Raw genomic sequence first — 25,647 nt, forward strand, 5'->3', positions numbered from 1 at the left:
ATATATATATATATATATATATATATATATATATATATATATATATACATTTTAAGAGATGGGGGAAGGCTATATCGGAAATGATGCATATGGTGTTTGATGACACTAACGAATGGGAAAGACTATAGAATGGAAGAAAACAACTTGCAACTAGAAATCATACGTATAATTCGGCAGGTAAATATAATATCATCCATAAACAAAATTAAATAAGACAAGCACCAACACATACGAGGACGATGTGTAAATGTGTCTACATTTTTAATGGGATGATACCACCGAATGAGAGATTATGGGATGAAAGTGGCAAATAATTACAAATTGCAACTAATCATCCACAGATTCAATTGAATTAGAGAAGTATTTAAAAAAGGTGATATATAAGGACAGGAGATATTTGTGTGTATTGTTTTTCATTGTGTGATACTGTCAAATGAGAAAACTGTAATAACCTCTTGGAATTCTAAATAATCATACATATGATTGTAACTGAATCAATATATTATCAGCCATAAAGAAAAAGTATATTAAATAAGATAACAATATATTTTAATACATGGACAGGTACATTCTGTATTTAGAAATATGTATAGAATCAGTTCATGTATGACAATCTATATCTATATTAAACCAAATAATAAAATGATTGTGAAAGAGTACAAGTATTAGCACAGAGACAGGTCACAGATGTGATATGTTGTAAGGAAGGAAAGTATCCTTCTTATATGAACAGTATTGCAGGACCTAAGGATCTAAGGACACCCCTCATAATCCTCACAGCACTTAAGCATAACTATCATAAGTACCCCTAAATGGCACAGGATTTAAACAAAAAAGTTTCAAGTTTCACCCTAAATATTTAAGAGACCGAAGCTTTGCTTTGCTTAATATGATTTCAGTCATGCAGAGAAACCCAAGTTCAACTAGAAGCAACCAGTGACATGCACGTGTCAGGCCTTCTTCCCTACCTGTCTTGACTCTTCCCTGACCCCGACCTGCGTCCGTGCATGTGGTGCCAAGCAACACTATCTACAGAGTTGATTTAATTTCCATGAATGTCATTTAGAATTTCTCATAAGTCACCGTCGCGGCTGTCAGAGAATTTAATCGGTGGGTGACAAACGGCCTTTCTTCTGGCTCCAGTAACTGCGGCTCCGGCCGCGGCGAATATAGCTCGTTAATTTCCTGACCAAATATCAGCCTCTGCAGTAAAGCCAATACGTGTTGGGATGGCGGAAGACCATAATTCATTATTACATTAATCAAATCTGCATGCAGACATGATTGTAAATCAGGTGAAAGGTAATGTTAATCCCTTCACAAGTACTTTAGGAATGTCCTAAAAATGCTTCAGAGAGGAAGTGGTGCTGAAAAAAAAAAAGAAGTAAACTTCCTTCTTTCCTTCCTGTTCTCTTTCAGTGCTCAGGTGCGGACTGCTTTGTTGTGGTTTACATTCACCCTGTTCAAGCATCTGATATGTGCATGCACTGGATCACCGGTTTAACGCCATCATTAAGTGTGTCTGAATAAGGTCACTATGTTGATGAAGCGGCAAACTCGTGCAAGACTTGCAACTGTTTCAGCTGAAGAAATTTGTCTTTGGTGGTTTGCAGTCAGGTGGGCACGGACACCTCATCATGGAGGGTGGCAGTCTACATGCAGAAATACCACTTTGCCGCAAACTGTTCCGGATGTGCAACAGAAAGCAGTAATATGAAAGCAGATTGTTCTGGTGTTTAATAATAAAACCAATGATACATTACATCTATTTGTTACAACACTGGAAGGGGGTGGGGTGGGGTGGGAAAATATGTGCTCTTAAAAGTGTGACTTGTAAGAACTCATTTTGTACATTTTGTTTTTCACAAAAATCAACTCACACTTCATTTTAATATCATTGACATATTCTGTTTGCGCTGCATATCCACCCCAAAAAATATTAGGCCAACTCACATTGTAGTATAGGGCCTAGAAGTCCTAGTGTAAGTGCATCTAAGACATGCCTGCCATCTAGTGGCGACTGGTGATAATGCAACTTAAAACTACAGTCAAATTTCACATATTCATGGTTTTTCCCCCCCATATTTTGGATTTTTCTTGTCCCCCCCCCCCCTAATATTAACCACCCCCACCCTAATTTCCCCCATTGTATGTATAAAATGTATTTTGAATGATTAACAGCATTCATTTTTTCCAATTGTTTTTGTATGGGGGGGGGGGTATTTATTTATTTATTTATTTAACTATTTATTTAATGAATCAAGGAGGCACTCGGAATGTGGTCCGCGAGCAACCAGTTGCCCCCCAAAAAACTAGTAATTTTTCTCAGATGTAAGCAGTGCGTGTTTGCATAAGTGCTGACTAAATGTTTCCTTTGTTGACAGAAGGGAAAGTGTCAGTTCAAGGAGATTAGAAATCAGGAAGTTGACAATGACATTGAGTACGCTTGACATCATGCGTCCAATGACTTGGCAAACATTGTGTTGTGTGGCAGGAACAGCATGGTCATTGTTGCAACGTCATGATCTGCTGCAGGCCCTGCAGCATCTATTGTCCATTAAGCTTTCCTATACCCAATTTGCTGAGCTTGAGAGACATATTTTGCCATTTTCACACAAATAAGAAATTACTTTAGGTGTTGATTGTTTATTATTTTATTGTTGTGGAGTGTGCTTATGGTACCGGCTGTGACTACTAACGTGTGGTATGTTTATGTGCAGCAAACCTGAAGCTAACGCTGGTCTGTGCATCCAGGCTTGTTGGAAAGCACCGCTGTAGAATTTAACACGTGGTAGTTGGGCTGGGATTCCAGACACACATATGTCTCTAAAGCAATGAAAGAGTCAGATTTCCATAATGCATTCCCTTTACATCAACCCTGCCTGTCAAAAAAATAACAAACCAATCAGCATCTTTTGTGAAGGCAGCAAGGGACATCACATATATTGAACAAAAAGTTTGTTCACAATGCTGGTTAGAAGATATTATCAGAACTGGACAACATATTAACGCTTGACCAATCACCCACATTTTTTCCCACCATTTTCCAAGCAGTTTTTTTTAAATCTAATAAAATACAAAAACAAAATATTAGACATATGTACATATTGGACATATTGGATAGTTCCAGTGTGTTATTTGAGTGGGCCAATGTGCACCACTCTGCTGTTGTTTGCCATTTGCGACATCTCCAGCTGCGTGGATGTGGCAGTGGGGGAATCTCCTTTGGGGAGGGGCTTGCGTCTGAGCGTGGCCGCGAGTCTCTTCCTGAACACGCTGCACAGGAACACGTAAATGAGCGGGTCCAGAACCACGTTGGTGGCCGACATCCACAGCGTGGTCTCCTTGGCTACGTAGAGCCCGTTCTTCGCCCGACATTGGCTGATGGCGTTGCGGGTCTGCGTGAGAGTGTAGGGAACTCGCGCAAAGTGGAAGGGGGCGAAGCAGACGATGAAGACGGCAACCACCACGAAAACCTTGGCTTTGGTTTTGCGGGTGGCTGCCTGAGAGCTGCTCTTTGAGGCTTTGTAAGACTTGTAGACTTTCTTGCTAATGAATGTGTAGCAGAACACCATCAGGGCCAACGTTCCCCAGAAAATCACCTGCAGGGAAACACAAAGACAGTGAACACATGATAGGCCTGCACATCTTTATATATACAGCCTATCCTGTTCAAGATCACGACAAGAACTGAAGTTTACCCTAATTGACTTTGAGCAAAAGCTGGAGTACACCATGGAAGGTCAATTATGAATAAGGTGTTGAGTGCATAATTATGTCTGTATTTGTAATTGTGGTATGTATATTTTTGTCTGTGAAGTTTAGCAAGAGACAAGAAACTATAGCACTCTAACTATAGAAACCAAACTAAACTTACTTGTTTAAGCACCTAATTGATATTTATCATCATGGTTTATTGGCCCATATCCAACACATCTACCAAATTGTCAAGGAATGTTACTACATTAGCTTTACAGCTATATTGCTAACCTGCATGCTAGCCAACTAAAATGCTAACTAACTAAAGCTTGTAAGGTTGGCAATGTCGTGTCATTAATCAATATATGTTCTTTAGATCATGATCAAAACCATTTTCAGAGTTGTTGTGGAAAGTCAATTTGCTTGCTAACTAGCTAACTAGCTATGTGTGAGTTTAATGCTGATACAGTGTATTCTGTAGGTTTAGTACATTTTGAGAAAGACATCACGAATGTACAGGCTGCACAATTCTAAAATCCTTTACACGTTATCTTTGATTGGCTCTCCATGAACATTTTAATCTTTGCCCCATTCTTGACCTGCTGTCATGGTAATTAATTAGCTACGCAGGTAGATAACTAACTAGCAAGCTAACTAAAAAATAAAAATAAAACAAGACTGTAGGTTCAACAATATTTATCCAAATGTTTAATGCAGTTGCCACCCTTACATTATGTTGTGTATACATTATTTGGCCCATGCCCCATTCAAGATATTAAGAAAATAGCAAAAAAAACAAAATAGATGACCAAAAAGCAAGCTAACTAACTATCTAACTAAGAAGCTGGCTAAAGAAACGTGTTGTTATTTGCAAATTTAATAGTATCATGTTATTTATTGAGAACACATCTCATAAAACCCACAGGAAGTCAGCCCTTTTAGTTAATGCCCTACCTTTAGGCCAGAAAACTGAGCATTATTATCTTTGTAGCCTAAAGGCAGAATTTTTAAGACATCATAACGTGCTGGTGTACCTAATGAAGTGACTCATGACTGAATGATGAATTCTTCCTTTCATGGATACCTGACAGAAGTAGTTGAATCCTTCATGCCAATCCAGGCCGGCCTGGCTCTTCATGGAGGTGCACTTGACTCGTCCGTTAGAGTATTGCGGGGGCTGGTCGCTTAGAATCACATTGGGCAGAGCTAAAGACAACATGACCACCCACACGGCGATACTCAGCGACTGGCCGACCCGGACCCGCTGCAGGGCGCCCTTCCCGAACGGCCGGACAATCTTCAGGTAGCGGTCCAGGCTGATAAGGCCCAGCAAGATAATGCTGATGTACATGGTGATGTAGAAGAGAACGGCTGAGTAACGGCAGTGGAACGCCCGCAGACGACCCGCACCCACGCCGGCGTCGCTTAGTACCCTCAGGGGGATGGTCAACGTCATTAACAAGTCAGCCAACACCTGTTGTTGTAAAAGATCACAAGGTTTTGGTTAGATACACTTTGCGTGCCTAACCTTGACCACCCAAGGCACTCACCACATTCTTTAGAAAAACCATGAACGTGGACTTGCTGGGGATGCTGAAGAAGATCCACGCCGCCATAGAATTGAGCGGCAGGGCGACTATGAAGAGGATGCTGTACAGGCAGGGGAACACCACCGAGGTCACGCTGATATCCCGGACACACTTGACGGAAGCGTTGGCTAGTGAGACGTTCATTTTGTTTTTCTGGAGAAGACAAGGTCATATATGTATACTGTAAAAACAAAACAAAACTGTAATATTACGGAATTTTACTTTTTATTTCAGTTATTTTTCCTTTATTTTAAAAATAGTTTAATTTACAAAAATAAAGACTGATTTTACATGTCAAATGTAAAATAACATTAAATCACTTTAACTGTAAAAACACAATATTTCAGTTATTTTGCCCCCAAAAAACTCCATTAGAAATACATATATTGATTGTTAAAAACGTTCACAAATGTATCGTCATTTCACAAATATTTGTCTGTTATTTAATAGAATAAAATGTAAAATTCAACTCTATAACCCCCCCCCCAAAAAAAAAGAAGAAGAAAAACATATTTACTGAGAAATTAACAAAAGAAATGTGTAATTTTACCATAATTTCTTTGTGAATTGACTTCTTTTTTTTAAGTGAAAAAAACTACAATTTCTATAATGTCCTAGAATATAAGTACATTCATGGTAATAATAATAATTAATTGTATTTATTTTGAAAGGACAGCTAATGAGGTATAGGGAAAGGGGAAAGCTTGAGCGGGTGAATAATACGCTAGCAAAGAATTGGACTTACGGCTGCTGCCTATGCTGCGGCATAAGCACTACCAAGTATACATTTCATGAGATTTAAAATTATTAACCACAGTGGCAGCATGGATCAGTAGTAAAATGGTTGTCTGGTATCCCTGAGGTTGGGGGTTCAAGCCCCTTGGTGAACATGTTGAAGTATTAAATTCAAAGTTATTTCACTCTTTAAAAGGAAAAAATAAATAAAAATTCCCCAGTGTAGTGTTATTATATATATTATTTATTAGTTATATAATTTTAGCAGTGTTTACACTGCTAAAATTGAAAGAGTTCATTCATAATGCTGAATGGTGAAATCAATGCACAAACAAAAGAGGAATAGATAGAATGCAGTTTACAAGGTCTTCAGCTTGTAATCGAAACATGTAATTGTTTACAGTGAGTGTACAAGCATAGCCATGGATCATGAACCACATGCTGCTTCATCATATCTCAAGACAAAGACAACTTCCATTACATTCACCATTGTTTTACATTTGCCGCAAACATGAGTTAAATTAAATAATGAATACATTTGATGAAAGAACTACTTTCACTATCATGTTTTTCTAGTGTGTATTCTTTGGGAACACCTCGTATAGGCCAACTGCCAAGTACCGGCTACCATGGCAACAAACATTTACTGTCCAGTATACTTTAAAAAGAAAGTTAATTACTTATGTAATTTTACATAAATGCTTTTTTTTTTAAAGATGTAGTATTGAAATAATTCTTACCTCGTGTCCTTCTGTCCTATGTGACTGTGCAGCATGGGTAAGAAGAAGAACATATAAGGCAATGATGGGGAGGGGGGGGGGGTGAAAAAACACAATCTTTCAGAAGAAGGAAGAAGTGAAATATCCGATTCCGCTTTCGCCGCTCTTATCCACAGGAAGTTAGCCAAACGGAGGAAACCCAATTGAACATGTATTGGCGTTACTTTACTTCTTCGCTTAAAATACGCCTATCTTGAAGATGTATGTGTGTGTGTGTGTCGTTTGTAGCTACTGTCTACGCCCCCCCCCCCCCTCCCCTCTTGACAACTTTGCCAGGCTTCCTGTGAGTGAAAGAGACTTTCCTTGCTCACTTCCTGTCCCGATTGTTCCCCGAGAGGTTGGCGAGCGTGCGTGCCAGTCGAAGTACAAACACAACGGGCTCGTTCTGGGGGACCCTCGTCCGAGGACCTGCTGCACACTCCTGCCCACCCCCTCAACTAGCCCACTTCTCTTTTCTCATCGGACTAGTCAAAACTCAAAATTATGCTTGTGGGTTTAAGGATGTTAGAATGCTCACCGAATGTGTGTTGATATACAATACTGCCGCCTGATGCTTCCTGCCGTGATGCTTTAGAGTTTTACTCCCTTTTGTGACCTTCTATAAATAAAACGAGTGCTTTTTGAGAACATGACAGGCATAATTTCCTGTGTGACTTTGCTTGTTGGATCAGGACCAGGAACGATAGCAGATGGGAAAAGAGCGACTAGTAGAGATGCTGGCGTTGAAAAGCGGTCCCAGGGCGATCGTTTAATTAACTTTGCGGTTTTCTACTTGAAAGCAGCGGTGAAGTGTAACACACGGTGGCTTGAGAAAAGGGAAGTAAAACTTGTATTTTGCTAAACAACAAATACAGTATGTATCATTATACTCTGTATTTCTATTATACAAGAATTTTTCCATTTTGTAGCCTCAAAACCTCAACAAGCCCCCCAAAATTAGCATTCCAAGTCAAGGTTACGATTCCAACAAGAATAGTGTTTGAGGCTTCCCAGATATTTTATGTTATGCCTCCCCAGGAAGAAGAAAATATCACTCCCTAAACCCCCCCCCCCCCCACCCTCACCCTCTGCGCCACGGCTATAAATAGTATATTTTTTCAATAAAATTGTTGTAAGTAGTATATCTCTGTAGAAGAAGTAGTACTCCTTCACAGTAAGAGCGCCACCTACAATTTGATAATTACTGGAATAAGGAAAATAATTCAAGTTTGTGATTCTCAGGATTTTGACGCTAATCATCGATCAGCTCGCTAAAAAAAAAAAGATAACGGATCACCGATCTGATCAAAAGATGGACCAATATACCCAATCTATGTAAATAACTTGTTTATTTACATAGATTGCCTTGTGTTCAGTTGACCACCTAAAATTTTTCCTCAAAGCGCTGAAAAATATTGCACACACAAAAAAACTTCCAAAATTATTAAAAAATATTGGGGGGGGGGTAAATCTGAGTGTATATGCTGAGAAACCTTTGATTATTAACAACAGCAGCACAGAATATCTTTGGCGTGAACGCGATAGTGTTTGCTTCAATGTATTATTTTTATGGATCCGATCAATTGATTGATCGGCAAATGATGACATTACAACTGATCCCAGATTTTGCATAAAATGCAAAATATCTGCTGATCTGATCCATTTAGATCTACTGTTGTCCGCTTTAGATATTAAAATCAGTTATACCTAAAGGTAGGTTAAAATATTACAACTTATTTAGGTCACCATATTTGCTGACACCGCATTGCATTATGAGTCGTTGACATTAGAAAATCAACCGAGTGGTATTAAAAATATTTATATACGACGTGGTGTGAGATGATGTAAAAAAAAAAAAAAAGACTTTTTGTTTGTACACTTTATTGTACACTGGAAAAATGCCCTTTAAACCACATTTCCTGTAAAAGAAACCAAAATGAGTCATCTGTGTTGTGTTTACCACAGTGTCTCGTCCGCAAGTGGAGCCACCTGTCAGGCGATTGCCCACCAGTGCTTTCACTGCTAAAGAACTAATGTTAAGCTTGCAATATATTAGCCACACACAATATGCTCCTCTTTTTTTCATCATTCACCACAAACTAATGACTTTGTCCCAATAAAGAAAAAGCCCATAAAGATGCTATTTTTTTATTATTATTTTTTACGGTAAAGATGTTACCTTTTTTTTTTTTACGATTACCTTGGGAGACTTAAAATAAATGAAATGTTGACATTTTCCTGCTTTAACACCATTCGCTGAATAAACGCGAGTGGGTTTATACGGCTCCTTTGGATATTATAAGTGCTTTACAATGTGCACGGCCTCATTCACACGCTCACAAAAACATGAGGGGAGGGGGAGGCGGACATGTGAGCTTCATTTTCACACTAAACAACTCTATGACGGGTGGTCCACATACACTTTCATTGTATACAGTACAGCTCATCATTTAATTCCTCAACTTTTCACACATCCTCATTGTGTTTCCTCTTTTGGGTTTTTAGCGCTGGGAATAAGGGTAGGGCTCAAGACCCTCAAAAGAGGGTTTCAAGCCAGGATTATAGTTTCAAATCAGGGTTCTTGTAGGATTTAAATTAGGGTTGGCACGGCTCCATGATTTCAGCTGTCAGCGCCGCCCCTGATTAGGTTTCAACTTTCAATTTATGGTTTCAAGCCAAGGTTTGGGCTTAAAGTAGGGTTTCAAGCCGAAGTTAGGGTTTGAAAATGGGGTAAAGGTTATAAGAAAGCATAATTTCCTCAGGCAGTGTTTCCGCAAAACATGAAGAAGGAAAACACATTATTGGCGCAATTCTCAGACGTCACATTTAGCTCATATCTAAACGTGTGTCGTTTTTTACACTTAATTGAGACTCCCTTGCAACATATGTGAAGAAAAGACTGCCCCGGGTTGACCTCCTTCATTCCAAGTATGACATTTTAATAACTTCGTAGTTGACTCACAGGCCACACACACGAGCAATCACAAAGTCACACTTGATTGAGATACGCCACTCATTGACCTAACAAACAAATACACAATGCGTGCACAAATGAGAAATAAGAAACTTACTCAACACAAATTCATTTTAACAAATGTTTCTCTATTTTAATGTTTTGTTTTCAACCATTAAAACATATACAACAGTCTTTCTCAGCTTTATAAAAAGAAGGAAGCCTTACAGAAAACAACAGGAAACCGAACGGAGCAACATTCTTGCTCATCATTTGCATCATGCTGAGGCGGTTTTGAGGTGACCCCCACCAACAGCAGACAAAACAACCTTGTGTTCACTTATTAATAAATAAAATATACTACTTCCAGCAGCCACAAATTTGGGCATATTTGCACTACAAGACTTTTTGTTTGTAACGGTTCTCAACCAAGACATAAAAAAAGGCAATAAAAGCAAAGTGAAATCATAGATTTGTTTTTAAATGCATTATACGTGTTTCAAGATAATTGCTGAAAACGATGTACTGTATTGTTGAATTGTGGAGATGCAGTATATTGTTAAACTGCTTAACTCTATATACACAAAAAAACAACTGACCACCTTTGTCATCTTACACTGTCGGCCGTGAGTCGCGCACATCACTCAGGGGAACGAGGAAATGGAGGGAAAAAAACTGTCCGACTTTGATTGACGTGTGAACATCGTGTCTAGAGCACCTCGTTGTCTGCAGTGAGTGCACGCACGTCACACAATGAAAGGCGGAAGAGCAAGTTGGTCATAATTTATTTTCTTGAAATATTGGACTTGACAGCCAACATGTGGACTGCGGCTTTGGACTGGTGTGACCGCTTTAGAGTGCCTCGTCGTCCGCCATGATTGTGGACACGTCACAAAGAGAAGTGGAAGTGCAGGGGGAAAGAAGTGGCTCGTGGAGGTTGACCTAGTAAAGTGCTTGCAGTCTCCCATCACAAAAGGTTAGAAAATTAAAAATTACTTGTAGCGTATATCAAGTGTCAGATTTGATGAAAAATGTATAGTTACCTCTATTTTCGTCCTTTCCTGCTAATGGTTATAACCATTATACTGTATACATTATTAGTTGTCCACTAGAGGGCAGTAAAAAGATACATGTGTAGGAAGTCTGCATGCATTGGAGCAAGTGGCTGCCAATCAATAGAGGGAATTAAGGCTCCACCCCCACCAAGAAAATATTTGTAAAAACTCATTCAAAATTAGATAATTAAAGAGTTTTCGAATTTTGAAGATACGTTTGTAAACAGTGCTTGCTAGCTCAATCGAATGCTAGGCTATGTATATATACATATATCGAGACAGCTACTGATGGCACAGTACGGATTACTGACGTTTTTCCGTTTATGTTTACATCCTCCAATACTTGTCACGATCACGAATCATGCAAGATGACATACTGTATATTTGAGTCACATCTGCGAGCACCCAAAACAAGGAGATGAACATCATGTGCTATGATTGAGCGGTAACAGTAAGCTATGATGAAAAAAAAGAAGTAAGTCAGGATCGAACCCGAGTCTGCAATATCCAAAGTTATTGTAGTTTTAATCCATACTAGTGTATTCCTCCGTACAATACAATTTAGTGATACATTGACTGTCTTGTTTATGCAATTAAAAAATGGATAGGTGTTGAAAGGAACAACAGAAGTCAAATAAAAGCGTGTGCAATTTTCTCTCTCCCCCCACTCTATTGTAAACCTCATAGCAAAAAAAAAAAAGGATTAAAATGAAAACTATATAGCGCAATAAGCTTTTACAATAGCATCATAAAATTTCTGCTGTCAGAGAAGAAATTTTATGTCCAATTTGTGTCACTCCCACAAAAAGAAGGACTAAATGCACCAACCAGGATTTTTATTGCACTGAATAGAGACTTATAGCATATCAATACCATTCAGATTGAATTCAATTCATTTGGTACTATCTACATTATTTAATGAATTTGAATAGAAGAGCTGTATGAAACAATCCTGCTTTTATAAAGATGAATCTGCTCACTTTTTATTCATGTGCCAATGTGTTTACCGCTGTTGTTGCGGTTTGTATTTGCATTTGATTATACTATGACATAGTAATAATAAGCAGAAGACCCCACCTGGATTATGATGTATCTCCACAATACACATAAGAGCCTGTTCACCCAGACAAACAAAAATTTTCAAGCAATCAAATGGAACCACCAAATGGTACTAACCCAAGTTTGCTCGAACCAACACTGAGAAATATGCACAGTAGCTTTAGGCAGTTCCTTCATTTAACATGAATTATTAATTATTATGACTGTGACCGCAATGCATACTTTAGAATGTTAACAGTGTTATGTTTTGGGGTAATAAAATAAAACGTACTCATACATTACTCATTTAATAATAATACAAAATTCTACCGCTATTCCATGAAATGATAGTGACATGGAAATGACTTGCTATGTAATCCCTTCCTTAGCCACTGGAGGGCAGCGGCTCCACATCTAGTTTTAACAACACCCCGTAGAGCTAAATTGAACCAGTTGAATGGGTTAAATGCCTTTAAAACCAATGTTAGAATACATTCATTCAATGTTATTGAAATAGCAGTCAATTTAAGATTTAAAAGAAAAGAAAAGAAAGACTTGCATGTGTTGTGGGTTTATCTACTAGGTTGACTTAAAAGCGTAATATTATTGTACGTACTATTATTGTACGTACTATCATTGCTTCATAAATACTGTAGTATGTTAATTTAAATATATATATATATATATATATATATATATATATATATATATATATATATATATATATATATATATATATATATATATATATATATATATATATATATATATATATAATTATTATCATTATTATATAATTATATATAATAAATTTATTTGAGTTCTCAGAAGGATAAATCAATTAATGAATCAAGCAAACTTTATTGATTTTGCGTTTCACAACAGAATGGCAATTCTATAGAGTCAACATTTGACTTTTAAAAATTATTAGACAACTTTTTATAAACATTAGACAACTTTTTATAAACATAACATCTATAGGTAGGCGGTAAAAAAACAAAAAAACAACAATTAAACAACAATATTTAATATTGAACAATAAACACAGTGCAAAACAAAATTTCACTTACATTTTACTAGAAAGTTACCTGTTGTATATCGGCATGATAATAATAAACAATAGATAGTTTGAGTTTCAGAAGTGCATACAGTAATTGATGATTGATAATGATGTCTCGGAGCAAATGAGTCAAAATGAAATGCATCCTTTGGCTGATGGATTCACTCTGGACTAGTTGCTGTAAAGAAGTAACAAAGATTTGGGGCGACTATGGGAAAACGCTTGCCATTCTTCTCAATACAAAACTGGCATGAAAAACAGATCCAGAACATTCAGACAGAAATATTTCAAATATTATTACATCAAGGGGCAGTAACATTGTACAATAGTGGATATCAAATCTGCCTCACAGTTCTGAGGTTCTTGTGTGGTACTTGGGTCTTCAGTGACGACTTACCGACTTAATTCATCTCTTAAAACTGCCGGACAAGATCTGAAGAGGGCCACTTCTGAGGAAAGTGTCGCTGCGGCGATTCGACCGACGGGCATGTCCTGAGGAGATCCACTTCCCCATGCGGAATTTCATTTCACTAAATATCTTCTCATGCTCTTTTCACAAAGAATTGGCATGGCAGCACATGGAAGCGGAAATCTGGTTGGACATCTAACATCCACATACACGTACTGGAATCAGTGCAGCCAAGAGACATGCTATGAATAGACTGTTCATCAAGAATCAAGAATCAATACAATTTCATGGAACAAATATTGAATTGAAGTTCTCAGTGCTTCTGCAGAATGTCTTGCCACCCTGACGGTCCAACACTCAGAGGGTGCTGCTGCAAGAATCCGTGTCTGAACCCCTCTCTAGCAGCCAGCTGCAGGTGCCGGGGGGCAGCCTGAGGGTCTTGAACAGGGTGGTCCTGAAGGACTTGCAGAGGAAGAAGTAGATAAGCGGGTCCAGGAGGGAGTTGAGGGATGACAGGAAGAGTGTGCTTTCTTTGAGCTGGAAGAAGAAGAGCTTGAGTCGGCAGTCGAAGAGGAGGCCGTGCGTCTGGCTCATCGTGTACGGCACGCGAGCGAAATGGAACGGCACGAAGCACACGAAGAACACGGCGAGAACCAAGAAGACGTTGGTGTTCATCTTTCTCTTAGTCTGCTGCTTCTGCTTGGCCGAAGCCCTGCACGCCTCGGACCCTCGAGCCTTGGTGCGCGAGTACGATTTGTACAACTCTTTGGTGATTAGAGTGTAGCACACGATCACAATCGACAGGTTCCCCCAGAAGATAACCTGACACACGTGGTTGACCACCTCGTGCCAGAAAAGTCCAGCCTGGTCCTTTAGGTCGCTGCACTTAAAGTACGGCGACCGTGGCTTCTTACTGGTGAGCATCACGTTGGGGATGCACAGCGCCAGGAGGACGATCCACACCACGGCAGAGAGGAGCTTCCTGCGGGCCAGCCGGTTGGCGTTGGTGCCCTTGAACGGGGACAGGGTCTTCCTGCAGCGGTCGATGCTGATGAGGCCGAAGAAGAGGATGCTGATGTACATGGTCAGGTAGAAGAGCACCGAGGAGACCCGGCACACGAATATTCGCAGGTCAGCGGAGGCCATGTTGGAGTCTGATAACACCTGCAGCAACACAGAATTCAGAGCGGAAATGTTCAGATCTCCGTTTGGTGTACTTGCCCAATGTAATATGGATCGTCCATACATCCGTTTAATATAGCATTATTATTATTATTATTATTATTATTATTATTATTATTATTATTGAATATTTCTTCATACTAGGGATTTTTTTGCCGGGATCCCCCCCCGCTCCCCATTTTTCATCCAAAAAATATAATAAATGTTTGTCAGCATTTTTAAAGAATGTTTTGCATTTGTAAAATTTTAAAAATAATTTTAAAAATTAAAAATAAATAAATAAATTGTATATATATATATATATATATATATATATATATATATATATATATATATATATATATATATATATATATTGTTGAATCTTTGTCAGCATTTTTAAATAATGTTTTGGGTTTCTAAAATAAATGAAGAAATAAAAAATAAAAAATTGTATTTAGTTATTTATTTATTCATACATTTTTATCTTTTCAAAAAGCTGCCAGTTGCCCAGCCTTGGTTTAATTCATGCAGTAATTCACTGACTGACAGCCAATCAGAGTGATAAATTGTCATTGACAGATGCCATTTTGCATACTGGCGATCAACGACTCATTCGTTCAAATCATATCTACTGTAAGAAACACAATGACACAACAATTGCTACGTTATACGGGACGTTGGGGACCCAAATACAGGGAAGTGTTCAAAAACAAAATGTATTTATTTTCTAAATGAACAAAAACAAACAAGGCGCTCAAATCATAGAATTAGCAAAAGTCCCCACCCCACCCCACCCAAAAAACAAACAACCAAAAAAACGAGGGGCAAAGGAAGCCAAAACAAACATAAGGAAAGAGACTTGACTCGACTTCAGACTTGACAAAACATGACAAGCTCTCAAAGAATAAATAATTAAATACAAACAAACTGACGAGACAACGAGACACCTGGATAAGAAACAGGTGGCTGAGGAAACTGATTGGATGACACAAGGGATCAGGTTGATAAAACTTAACGAGCCTGACTTTGACAAAAGGAGACACAAAGAAAAGATGACAACTAAAATCTAACCAAAACCACAACAATCTTTTACTTACAACATTCTAAAAGTTGTTTTTTACTCAGATTTGTTCTTGCTTGTATTATGAGTGTGTTGGGCAAAGCAAACCAATTTTAACATGGTTGTTTTATGAGTCATTCATTTGGTTAAATAAATAACCCCAAAAGCTGGATCGGTTCCTTTTTGATCCAATTTTGATGATTTTTTTAACTAACTATTGTATTAAGTGTAGATGGTCAACCAAACAGCAGCAAGGTTAAATTAATGATCTGCACCGAAGAATCACCTTTGGCCAAGTGGGGTGGCGACCACCATTGGCCACCACGTAGCTCTGCCCCGAGGGATAAGCTCAAACTCACCCGTGACCGTAATGAGGACAACTGCTATAGAAAATGGATGAATTGATAAGTAAAATGAATCAATCAAGACTGTGCATTATTACTATTTGTGACACAGCTCTTGTTTTGGATCTCATTATATTTGGTCAGATGTTTGATGAACATTTTAAATGATTGCCGCTCAGTAAAACTGTTCAGAGGGAAATAACTTTTGGAAGTTCAAAATGAAAGTGAAAAATCTTTCTGGCTGCTGACTTGATGCATTAAAGTGCTCCATGAATCTTTTAGATGACTATATTCCCATGTGAAATGTCAGACTGCCGTTTATTACCGTTTTCTCTCGCCTCAGTCTATGCGCGGTATTACCTTCAGCAGATTGGACGGCTTATCGTCAAGAACACATTTACGACGTGGCGACCTAAAGTATTGCCTTCTGATGGGAAGCGAGGGACACATCTATAAATTAGTATAGTCAAGGGTGGCCATAATTTTGGTCTGCTTCTCAGATGAGCACCAGAGGTTGTTGCTTGGTTTTATAGATTCATTGATTTACATGAGAACAGCATTGTCTTTTAAAGACAATTCCAGTGATTTATTATTATTAATTTTTTTCAAACCGGTGAAAATGCAAGAATTTCTGTCCAACTTTTTAATACGAAGTCAATGACCTTTCTGTTAAATGTGAAGTTCAAACTTTCATAACTTCACTTTCAGTATGATACAACCACAATCATAAACATACTGGCAACCTTCCATTTATGTTGCGGGTCAAAGTGATCTATTTAGAGGTCAATGTGAGAGCTTATTGAGGAGTTAAAGCAGTTTTACTGTGTGAAACACACACACATATACATATATATATATATATATACACATATATATATATATATATATATATATATATATATATATATATATATATATATATATATATATATATGTATATATATATATATATATATATATATATATATACATATATATATATATATATATATATATATATACATATATATATATATATATATATATATATGTATATGTATATATATATATATATATATATACGTATATATATATATATATATATATATTAGTGCTGTCCAAGTTAAAGCATTAACTAATCATGTATTGCCGCAGATTAATCACACTATTAATTTTGAGTGCAGATGATCCTTTAGCAGACAGCGGATGGTTGCGTTAAAAGGTAGCACAGATTGTGTTTGAGCAATAAACATAACTAAATGCATTAAAGTAAAACATAAAAAAAAATGTTTGTGTGTGACATTCAGAATATTTGTTCATGTCAAAATATTGGGGTAATTGTTTTCCATTTTAAATTATGCAAGAAATTAACTCATTAGAAAAAGAGGAGGATGAGCCAGCGGTGCCTCTGATTGACCCCAAATCAATTTCAGCTGTTCTCTGAGGCTTTTCTGGATGTTTTTTTTTTGGAATTATAGCCATAACGTGAAACCTTTGTCTCAAAGTTTTGCATAAATATATTTATGTGTTATGGCCCGTCCTGAAATCTGTATACATGTGAGCAAACCACCACACAGTCAGTGACCTTAACCCCGCATGAAACAATCTCTTTGGGCCTCACCTTGAAAGGGAAGGTGAGGGTCATGAAGACGTCGGCGACCACAACGTTCTTGAGGTAGATGACGAAATGGGAGCGCGAGGGGATGCGCAGGAAAACCCACACTGCCAGGCCATTGAGTGACAGCCCAGCAAGGAAGAGGACGGAGTAGAGGACAGGGAAAACCACCGTCTTCACGACATTGTCGCGGGAGCAAGTCTGGTTGCTGCGGTTGCCTTGGAAGATAGTCTCGTTTGTGTCCATGAGGAGAATTGTCTGAAAAATTCAATTTTTTTTTTATGTAGCAATCACAACAGAAATGGTTTCTGGACAAAGCAAATTTACTTCAGGCTAAAATGTCACTCTTATATTGGATCTCAAGTCTGTGAGCTGTCATTTTGGCTTTCCTTAAATAATTTGCCATTTACCAATAAAACAAATATAATAAACCAATTTCTCCTCAATGCCTAAGCTTGAGGGCTAAGAGGTCCCTGGACCCAAAAAGGCTAGAGAACTCCAAGAGTATTGATATTATAGTTGCTGTTATTGACTGACCGGCTGGCTTTGTCGCATGAAGATCTCTCCGAGCAGACTGCTGTTTGGCCACTGCAACCCGGTTTAGCCAAATGTGGCATGGATTGTCTGACGGCAGACTTTGTCTTCTGCTTTCTCTTTCCTGTCTTGCGGAAATGCTGCAGACAATCAAACAGCCTAATCAAGTGGCACCATAGGGCGACGTCAACAGGAAGAAATGGTTTGGACACATGGCGACATGTTGCATTGCTTCCTTTAATCATTTGTCTGCCTCTTGTGATGACTCCGACCCAAGATAGGCCACACTCCTCATGCGATATACAGAATAATAAGGAGTTTTTACTATGTGGATGGAATTGAAAACATCTCATGGTATATGCCAAAATGTACACGCAGATCATTTCCGTTCATTTTCTACGGCGCTTTGTCCTCACAGGTTAGCTGGAGTCTATTCCGGCTGATTTTAAAAGACAGGTGGGAGTACACTTGGACTAGTCGCCTGCTAATTATAAGGTACAGCAAGACTTTAGAAATACATTTCTCAAGTCAAGTATAGTCTTAGTATAACACAGTATAACCATTCCCTCTCACATTTATACAATTTACAGTCTTCAATATACCAAATAATTTTTCGTATAAATTTGTACAAACCCCAAACATTAGAGTAGCTAACCACTATTACATTGTGATGCCCTCAGAACACATTCTGGACCATTTTTCTGAGGAACTGAAAATAAGCTCCTGTATGGGTTGCTTTTCATTTTACATCACATGATGTAAGATCCCCCCCCCCCCCCCCCTGTCGTGTACCAATCGGCAGCAATGCTGAAACTTCCCCTGTCTGAGCCCGAACTGAGACGTCAGCATCATTCACTTCCTTATTTTGACCTCATGCACGCACACCTACATTACACTGCAGGTACTGTACATGCATTCAAGGTTAAACTTGAGTACTTTCATTATGAGCGAGAATGCTGACAGATGACAGAAAAATTTGCATTAAATAACTGTTAGCTTTAAAATGTATATTATAACGACACCGTTGCCATATGCAAAATGGTTTTAAGTGCTCTGTAAGTTCTGATGAATGTGTAGACTAAGGTATGGAAAAGACTACTTTACTTTTAAAAACACACCACATGGCAAACATTTAATAGGTTATGTGTTTCAAGTCAAAGTTAAGTCAAGCCAGTTTTAGCCAAGCTAACCAAATAATAATACTAGCATTAATAATACTTGTCTTACTAAATTTCCACAATAATGAATTTTTGATCTTAGCATTTCCTCTTTTTGAAATGTAAAATTGCATCAGTACTTTGAATGACCTCCTCACAGCAGTCACGTAATCAACCATTTATACATTTGCAAAGTTTCCGACTCCCAATTAGGATGCGACCAGAGCTGGAGCCAATCTGGCCGACTTTGGTCCAAATGAAGACCCTTGACTGATGGCCAACCAAATGCAGTGCTGTCTAACAGCATTCGCAAAATGGAGTGTGAATAAAAACACCCACACGCACAAACCTGCACACATGGAAATCCTCATCCGCTGCTTCTCAGACAGACAGGAAGAGAGGAATGAGGTGAGGAACACACCACTGGCCTGAAAATCCATTTAGAGCCAGCCCCCCTCTGCACAAATATAATGAATTTTCCTCCCTGCAACACTTTCTTCAACTTCTCACACCACCCTCTGACCTCTGAGTCACCACTTTCGCTTGACAAACCACAAGGCTATTGTTGCTTCTCAAGATGAACAAGCGCTACAAACAGGAAGCTGCAAAAGGGAGGTCCAATCTTTCCCGTGCATGGGTATCAATTTTTTCCGAAAAGTTGATGGCGAGAGGACGCTGGTCAAACGAGTCCAGGAGCAGCTGTGCGCCGCTGACAAACTGCGACCTCTCACCCGTTAGGAAAAACAGTCGGCAGTCGATCATGTTGTCTTTGTGACAGCTCGCCGTAACCTTTAAGCGCAGGCGGTGGTCCGTGTTTGTTTGCGTTCATGCGTCACCTTGGTCAGGTCATAAATGTAGCATAGTTGAAATGGGCAAGTCACAATTTGTTTGGACAGTGTAAGGTTACTTTGAGCTACTGCTGCTGCTGGCCTGCTATGGTGGGCTGGTGCCAGGGTCTGTCTACCACATGGTTAGTAGTGTTAATTTTTTCAAACATTTTTAAATGTAGTGTTAGTTTTACTTTTTACAGTTTCAGTTTTGTTTTTGGTTGAAATACAACTATAAATCTGGCATTTTAGTCTTTTATTTTAATTTTATTTTTATCTAGTTTTAGTCAACAAAAACAGTCAACATTTTAGTCTAGTTTTAGTCAGGACAATCATTTTACCCCTGTATATATTATTTTTGTCAGCAGATAATGTTGAACATTTTGGATCCAAAACTATTTCACATAAAAATGTCTCTCATCTTTTTGATGAAAAACAACTTCACACACAATTAGGCTACAGTGGCTGCTAAGGCTCCATGCTACGAACTAGTAAATTAGCTAGCATTAGTTAGCGGTCAGATTAACAGTATTGTTGGGACGTTTTAGCCTTTGGATTAATGTTACATTATCACTACAGTATAATTTCCTTCTTTTATTTTTTTACTTTGACCATGAATCTTCCCGCCTGCCTGACCCATATAGCTGTAGGTGATACCGGGGCTAGTTGTATCACTTTTTATACTTTTATATATTTATTGGAATCATGACATCATATATAAACAAAATGTTTACTATATTTTTTGCATTCATGTTATTTTCATACTTTGTGTCAGTGCAGAGTTATAAGTCATCAAATAGAGGGAGTGAATATGTGACATGTTGCCACCCCCCAAAAATACATGTTTACAATAAAATAATTGTTTAACGAAATTAACACTAATGGCTAGCTTAAAGGTTTTATTATATGTACCTATAATTTATATGGGTTATGCCAAAACCACTCTGATGGAAGTGAAGGAAAGATGAATTATTGACACAATCAACCAAAGTCTACGATATTAGTAACCTGAAACACCATACGCCTGGACTGACCGTGGATATAACCCATGTTTTATTCCCGACTGAGAGTTCGACGCAATGACTGGCTTCTGTTCTCATGAGCCCCATGTGTCTACTTTGATCCAGGTTCTGAAGTTGACTGTCTGGATCTATTTGGCTCCTGGACCTTCCTGTCTACAAGAGGATGAGTTGCCAGTTCCATTCCAAACACATAGCAAGTGCTTTGTTTTCACCTTCATGATGACTCATGGATCTGGTCTGGATTTTGCATCAAAGCGCAACCTATTTGTGTGGAGGAAAGACTAGTGCAAGTCAGCAGCGATATTATTACCTCCCCTAAAAAGGTTGCTTTGACTGGCTTTGCTTGACTTGGCTACAGAGGATGCAGGTAGGCCAACGTGTACTACCATGATCATCACCAAAACATAGCAATTTTTACAAAATGTTTGAATTATTACTGAATTTATGTATAGCAACAATTATTTGTCAAATCTTCACAGAATTCAAGAGGTGCCATGAACTTTCAGTAAGCACTATGAGAAGGAGTGAGAGCTGTAATATCAAATTTAACATACCTGCTCCCTATTCACACTTGAGAACTTGTAACACTAATGAGTCACGTGACACCGAGGCTTGAAAATGATGAACTGTGCTCAATTTGGACATTTTCACTTAGGCGTCTACTCATTTTTGTTGCCAGGGGTTTTGCTATGAATGGATATGAGACAAAAACAAACCCCTCTCCCCTTCCTTAAATGCTGTTGGATTCCTCGCCAAGTCAACTATGTGAACTACTACACCACCAATGGCCCCTGAGTGTCCATGACAGGAAATTGTTCCTTTGGCCAGTTATAATTGAGCTTTATGAACTCTGCCCAGCAACAACTGGCCGATCAAAGAATCCAAGGAATTATTTTGTGAGGTAAAAAAAAAAAAAAAAACGTTCTTTGTGTGTACCTAGCAGCAATGAGGAATGTCATTGCTCTATTTGTCCGATCATCCCTGTGCCTGTGATGGCAGGATGTGGAGATGTGGCTCACGAGCAGACAAAAAGGACAACAGCCCCCTTTGAGAGGCTGGCCAGGCCGGGATAGCTCACATATTTGACACCGTGTCTCTGTGTGCTCAGCAGGCGCTTGTGTATGCGCACACAAGACATCAGATGTTAACTTACGCATACAGTGTCGTTCACACTAACTGGTCACTTCAATAGGTACAGCTGTACAATCTAATGTGAGCCAATATATCATCCTTCTATTCAGTGGTGTGATGCAATGAAGTAGAAATACTTTACAGTAGTTAAGTATGAGTAGCTACGTGTACTTTATACAATTGATTTTTCTGTTGACTTTTTACTGCCTAAATAAGAAAGCAGCACTTGGTACGCTTCAGTTTGTTTATTTAAAAAAAGGAAAAAGTTTAGCAACCTAGCTGTTAACCTAGCATGTATGCTAATGCTAATATGCTAACCTTGTACAATTTTCAAATGTTAGTTTCTTGCTATTGCAATTAAATGTTAATTGTTAATGTTAAGTACCATGTAGCCACCAAATGTGATGACCATGCTAGCTTAACCTTAGCATATTTAGCTTAGCTTGTGCTTCTGCCATGTGGGTTTGTTGTGTAGTGTACTATTCCTGAGTTATTTAATGTACGTTGAGGAACTAATTGCAATGATAACTTAGATTTGTTTCATGTATCAACAGCAAAATTATTTTCAAAGTTTTCAAACTGAACATGACACCTTGGTTGGCCGTTTTCGAGTTAATGCAAAGAATGAGGCAAAACTGCAACAAATTAAAAAGTGTGAGTACTTTAACCACTTAGTAGTCTACAAATATGAGTTTACACCCAATAAAAGGATGCACTGTTTGTTTGCATGTCTTCAATGTAGCTATTCACGGTGACTGTTTCTCATGTGATGTCACTGAGGCATGTGCTAAGCGCTTGCTGCTAAGACAGATGCAATGCAGCAGGTGGTCTACAGTTAATGTTATGTAATGTATCTAGGCCTCTTGAAACTTAACCTGTGAAACTGTTTGCTGTTTTTATAGGGTGCCACAATTTTAGTTTTGTTGGTTTGCTTTCCTCCCACAGGCTGCATTTAAATGCCTATGGTACCCAAGTATCGGCTTCTGTTGTAAAAGAGGATGTCGACGTTCTTAATTAGGTGAGCTGGCCACTTTGAAAGCTTGAACTCTTTCATACGCCGTAATTCAGAGATGCTTTGATGTCTTGAGAATGATGTTCGTGTGTATGTAGTGTGGAAAATAAGGTTTACAGTAGTGGGCCCCACCGATTCACCTGGTTATTCTCTGAGGGGCACAAAGACCACATCTGCAGACAATCAGAATGGAACCCCCCCATTGAAATACACACTGTCCTCAGGCCAAACAAAGAATACGGGCATATTAAAATCTATAAAGCGTTCCTTAATGAACAGCTAAATATGGTAACCAAAATATTACAAACAGCTGTCCATACAACGCAGTGCAGTTTGACACAATTGCAAACGATCGCTACAATAACAGGCATGTTAAATTAAAAGTTCTCAGACAACTTCTTGATCCAAGATGGATATAGATGGTAAATAAGAACCATCATAGTTAATAATGAAAATGTTTTTTTGTTTTCTTTTAGATTTTTGAAAGCTAACCATGGCAATCTTGTTAACACAGACAGACAAAATCATCTTATGTGGCTAATTAGAAAGGGTTTTTTCAATGCAATTCATAGCCATATGTTTAGAATTTTACATATACAAGTCAACGCAATAGCAATGCACTATTTTGTCCACAATGAACGGATGTTTGTATCAATATTTTGTCTGACCAGATTGAACAGACTGTGTCAACAAATGGGTAAAAATGTAAGTTTTTATATACAGGTAGCCTACATAAAGACTATCTGATAAGTTTTTGAATTTAAAACTGTGTCTTTCAGTGTATAGTTGTGAGAGTAAGAAGGCAACTGACAAGTTAAGAAGAAAAAAACGACCTGAAGAATAAACAATCTGGATGTTTGAGATGACCACAGTATGACACAGCTTCCCTGAAGACGACGTGCAAAGATCTTACTTGTGGCTAAAAGGGCGAAGTGAGGATTGTACTACTGTGGTGTGAAATTATATCGCCAGCGCAGACACTGAGAAGTACGCACTCGCTACTCTACTGTATGTCTGTCGGCGCATCAGCAAGACTGAACTGCATGTATCAAATGTTTTGAATAAGCTTGCAGTAACATGAGGCAACCGATCCTTTGTGGCCTCTTAGGGGATTTGTTGCCAAGTTTGGCATCAAAACTAAAGAGCACAAAAGTCATGCCTTGAGAGTTCCATGTTCAGTTGTCTAACAAACTGCTTTAACCATGGAATTCCAGACCATAAGCTAAAAAATATGTCGCACCTCTCCACTTTTTGCCATTACTGTCACTGCACCTAGTTGGCCCCTTTTTCACTTCATTCCAGGTTATCAGTATGTTGCCCTAGAGATTGTGAAAAATTTACTAATGGCAATGTGAGCAACAAGTCACTGCAAATCAGTTTGCCAAGGAAACCCTCCTACCCACCTCATACCGAGCAAAAACACCGTGTGTTTATCCGACTGGAAGCAAATCAAACTTTATATCCAGCGTCTCACTTCAGCAGCTGCGGTCCCACCGCCAGACAAAACACACACTTCCTTTCAGTAGCCACATATTAACCATATCTCAAATAATACGATTTCGCTTTACTCACTCAAGTGGAAGGATTTAAATGTGAAAAGCCACATTTTAAATCGTTATTAACGTCAGAGGTAGTAGAAAACTGTTATTCCTGCAAAAGCTGAACAAATAAACTTCACAATCCACACAGGGCATGTGGTGTGAATGATGAGCTGTTTTGGGAGCGTGACATGTTGATGATGCACATCTTTTAAATCGTGCAGCCATACGAAAGCATTTAGTAAGTAATCTACATTCCATCACTTGTGGAATTCACTCAATATTCTCAGCAGTTCTTGACTACTGTCTGTCCTCTAAGCTGTTGAGCGTATTACAAACACAAAAGCGTAATGCAACAAGCTCATTAACAGTGAGGTTGTGCAAGAGGAAAGTGTATTTAATTTTATATTTACTTTGTTAAAACGGGATTCATTAAAGCCACAATTGGTTCCAGTGGCTCACATACTCACATAGTAATCAAGCACATGAGAAAAAAACAAATAAGGGTTAGGGTTGATGCTGTCCTCCTCCAATTATTTTAATGTAAAAATTGATTGACAATGTTGCAATTTATTCTTTTCTTTCTTGGCTGCTTCTCTTTAATTTTGTAGAACAACAAAATATACAGTAAATTATACTAAAATAACACCTCGTGGTTGTTACCTATTGAGGCCTTCTTAATGCTGAAATCTCCTAAGTCATTTTTTTTCTTCAGATTTTTTAGGAAACATAAAAAAATGAACCATTTGAATCCTGAGGAGATGATTAAGGCCAAAATAATATTTTTTGCCCAAAAATTACTTTTGACAATTATTTTAAGAGGGTGACAATATGCGAACAGAATTTTTTTTTTTAGCATTTGCTTTGTTTCCACAATGGTCCATAAGTAATGATTTAGTTGACAAATAAAATTCAGTCGTGATTTCCACTTCAAAACACATTAATCAAAGGAAAAACTCTCAACAACA

The 25,647-nt window shown here is 38.2% G+C and overlaps 2 protein-coding genes across 2 annotated transcripts; both read right to left on the reverse strand.

Annotated features, from left to right (window-relative positions):
* Window positions 1-2,636: 2,636 nt before the first annotated feature.
* p2ry13 (purinergic receptor P2Y13) lies at window positions 2,637-7,002 on the reverse strand. Its single transcript, XM_086080892.1, has 4 exons — window positions 6,764-7,002; window positions 5,250-5,441; window positions 4,784-5,173; window positions 2,637-3,602 (listed from the first exon to the last, which is right to left on the reverse strand). The coding sequence occupies exons 2-4, from the start codon at window positions 5,430-5,432 to the stop codon at window positions 3,135-3,137; spliced, it is 1,041 nt and encodes a 346-aa protein (XP_085937018.1). The 5' UTR covers window positions 5,433-5,441; window positions 6,764-7,002; the 3' UTR covers window positions 2,637-3,134.
* A 5,666-nt stretch (window positions 7,003-12,668) lies between these two features.
* Window positions 12,669-19,616, reverse strand: p2ry12 (purinergic receptor P2Y12). The gene is made up of 4 exons (XM_086080878.1): window positions 19,499-19,616; window positions 17,996-18,132; window positions 17,465-17,716; window positions 12,669-14,460 (listed from the first exon to the last, which is right to left on the reverse strand). Exons 2-4 carry the CDS (start codon window positions 18,011-18,013, stop codon window positions 13,654-13,656), a joined length of 1,077 nt encoding a protein of 358 aa, XP_085937004.1. The 5' UTR covers window positions 18,014-18,132; window positions 19,499-19,616; the 3' UTR covers window positions 12,669-13,653.
* Window positions 19,617-25,647: the final 6,031 nt, after the last annotated feature.

This window comes from Leptonotus elevatus, chromosome 7 (genome assembly GCF_054856555.1).
Source record: "Leptonotus elevatus isolate MCC_2025b chromosome 7, RoL_Lele_1.0, whole genome shotgun sequence".
Classification (NCBI taxonomy): Eukaryota; Metazoa; Chordata; class Actinopteri; order Syngnathiformes; family Syngnathidae; genus Leptonotus; species Leptonotus elevatus.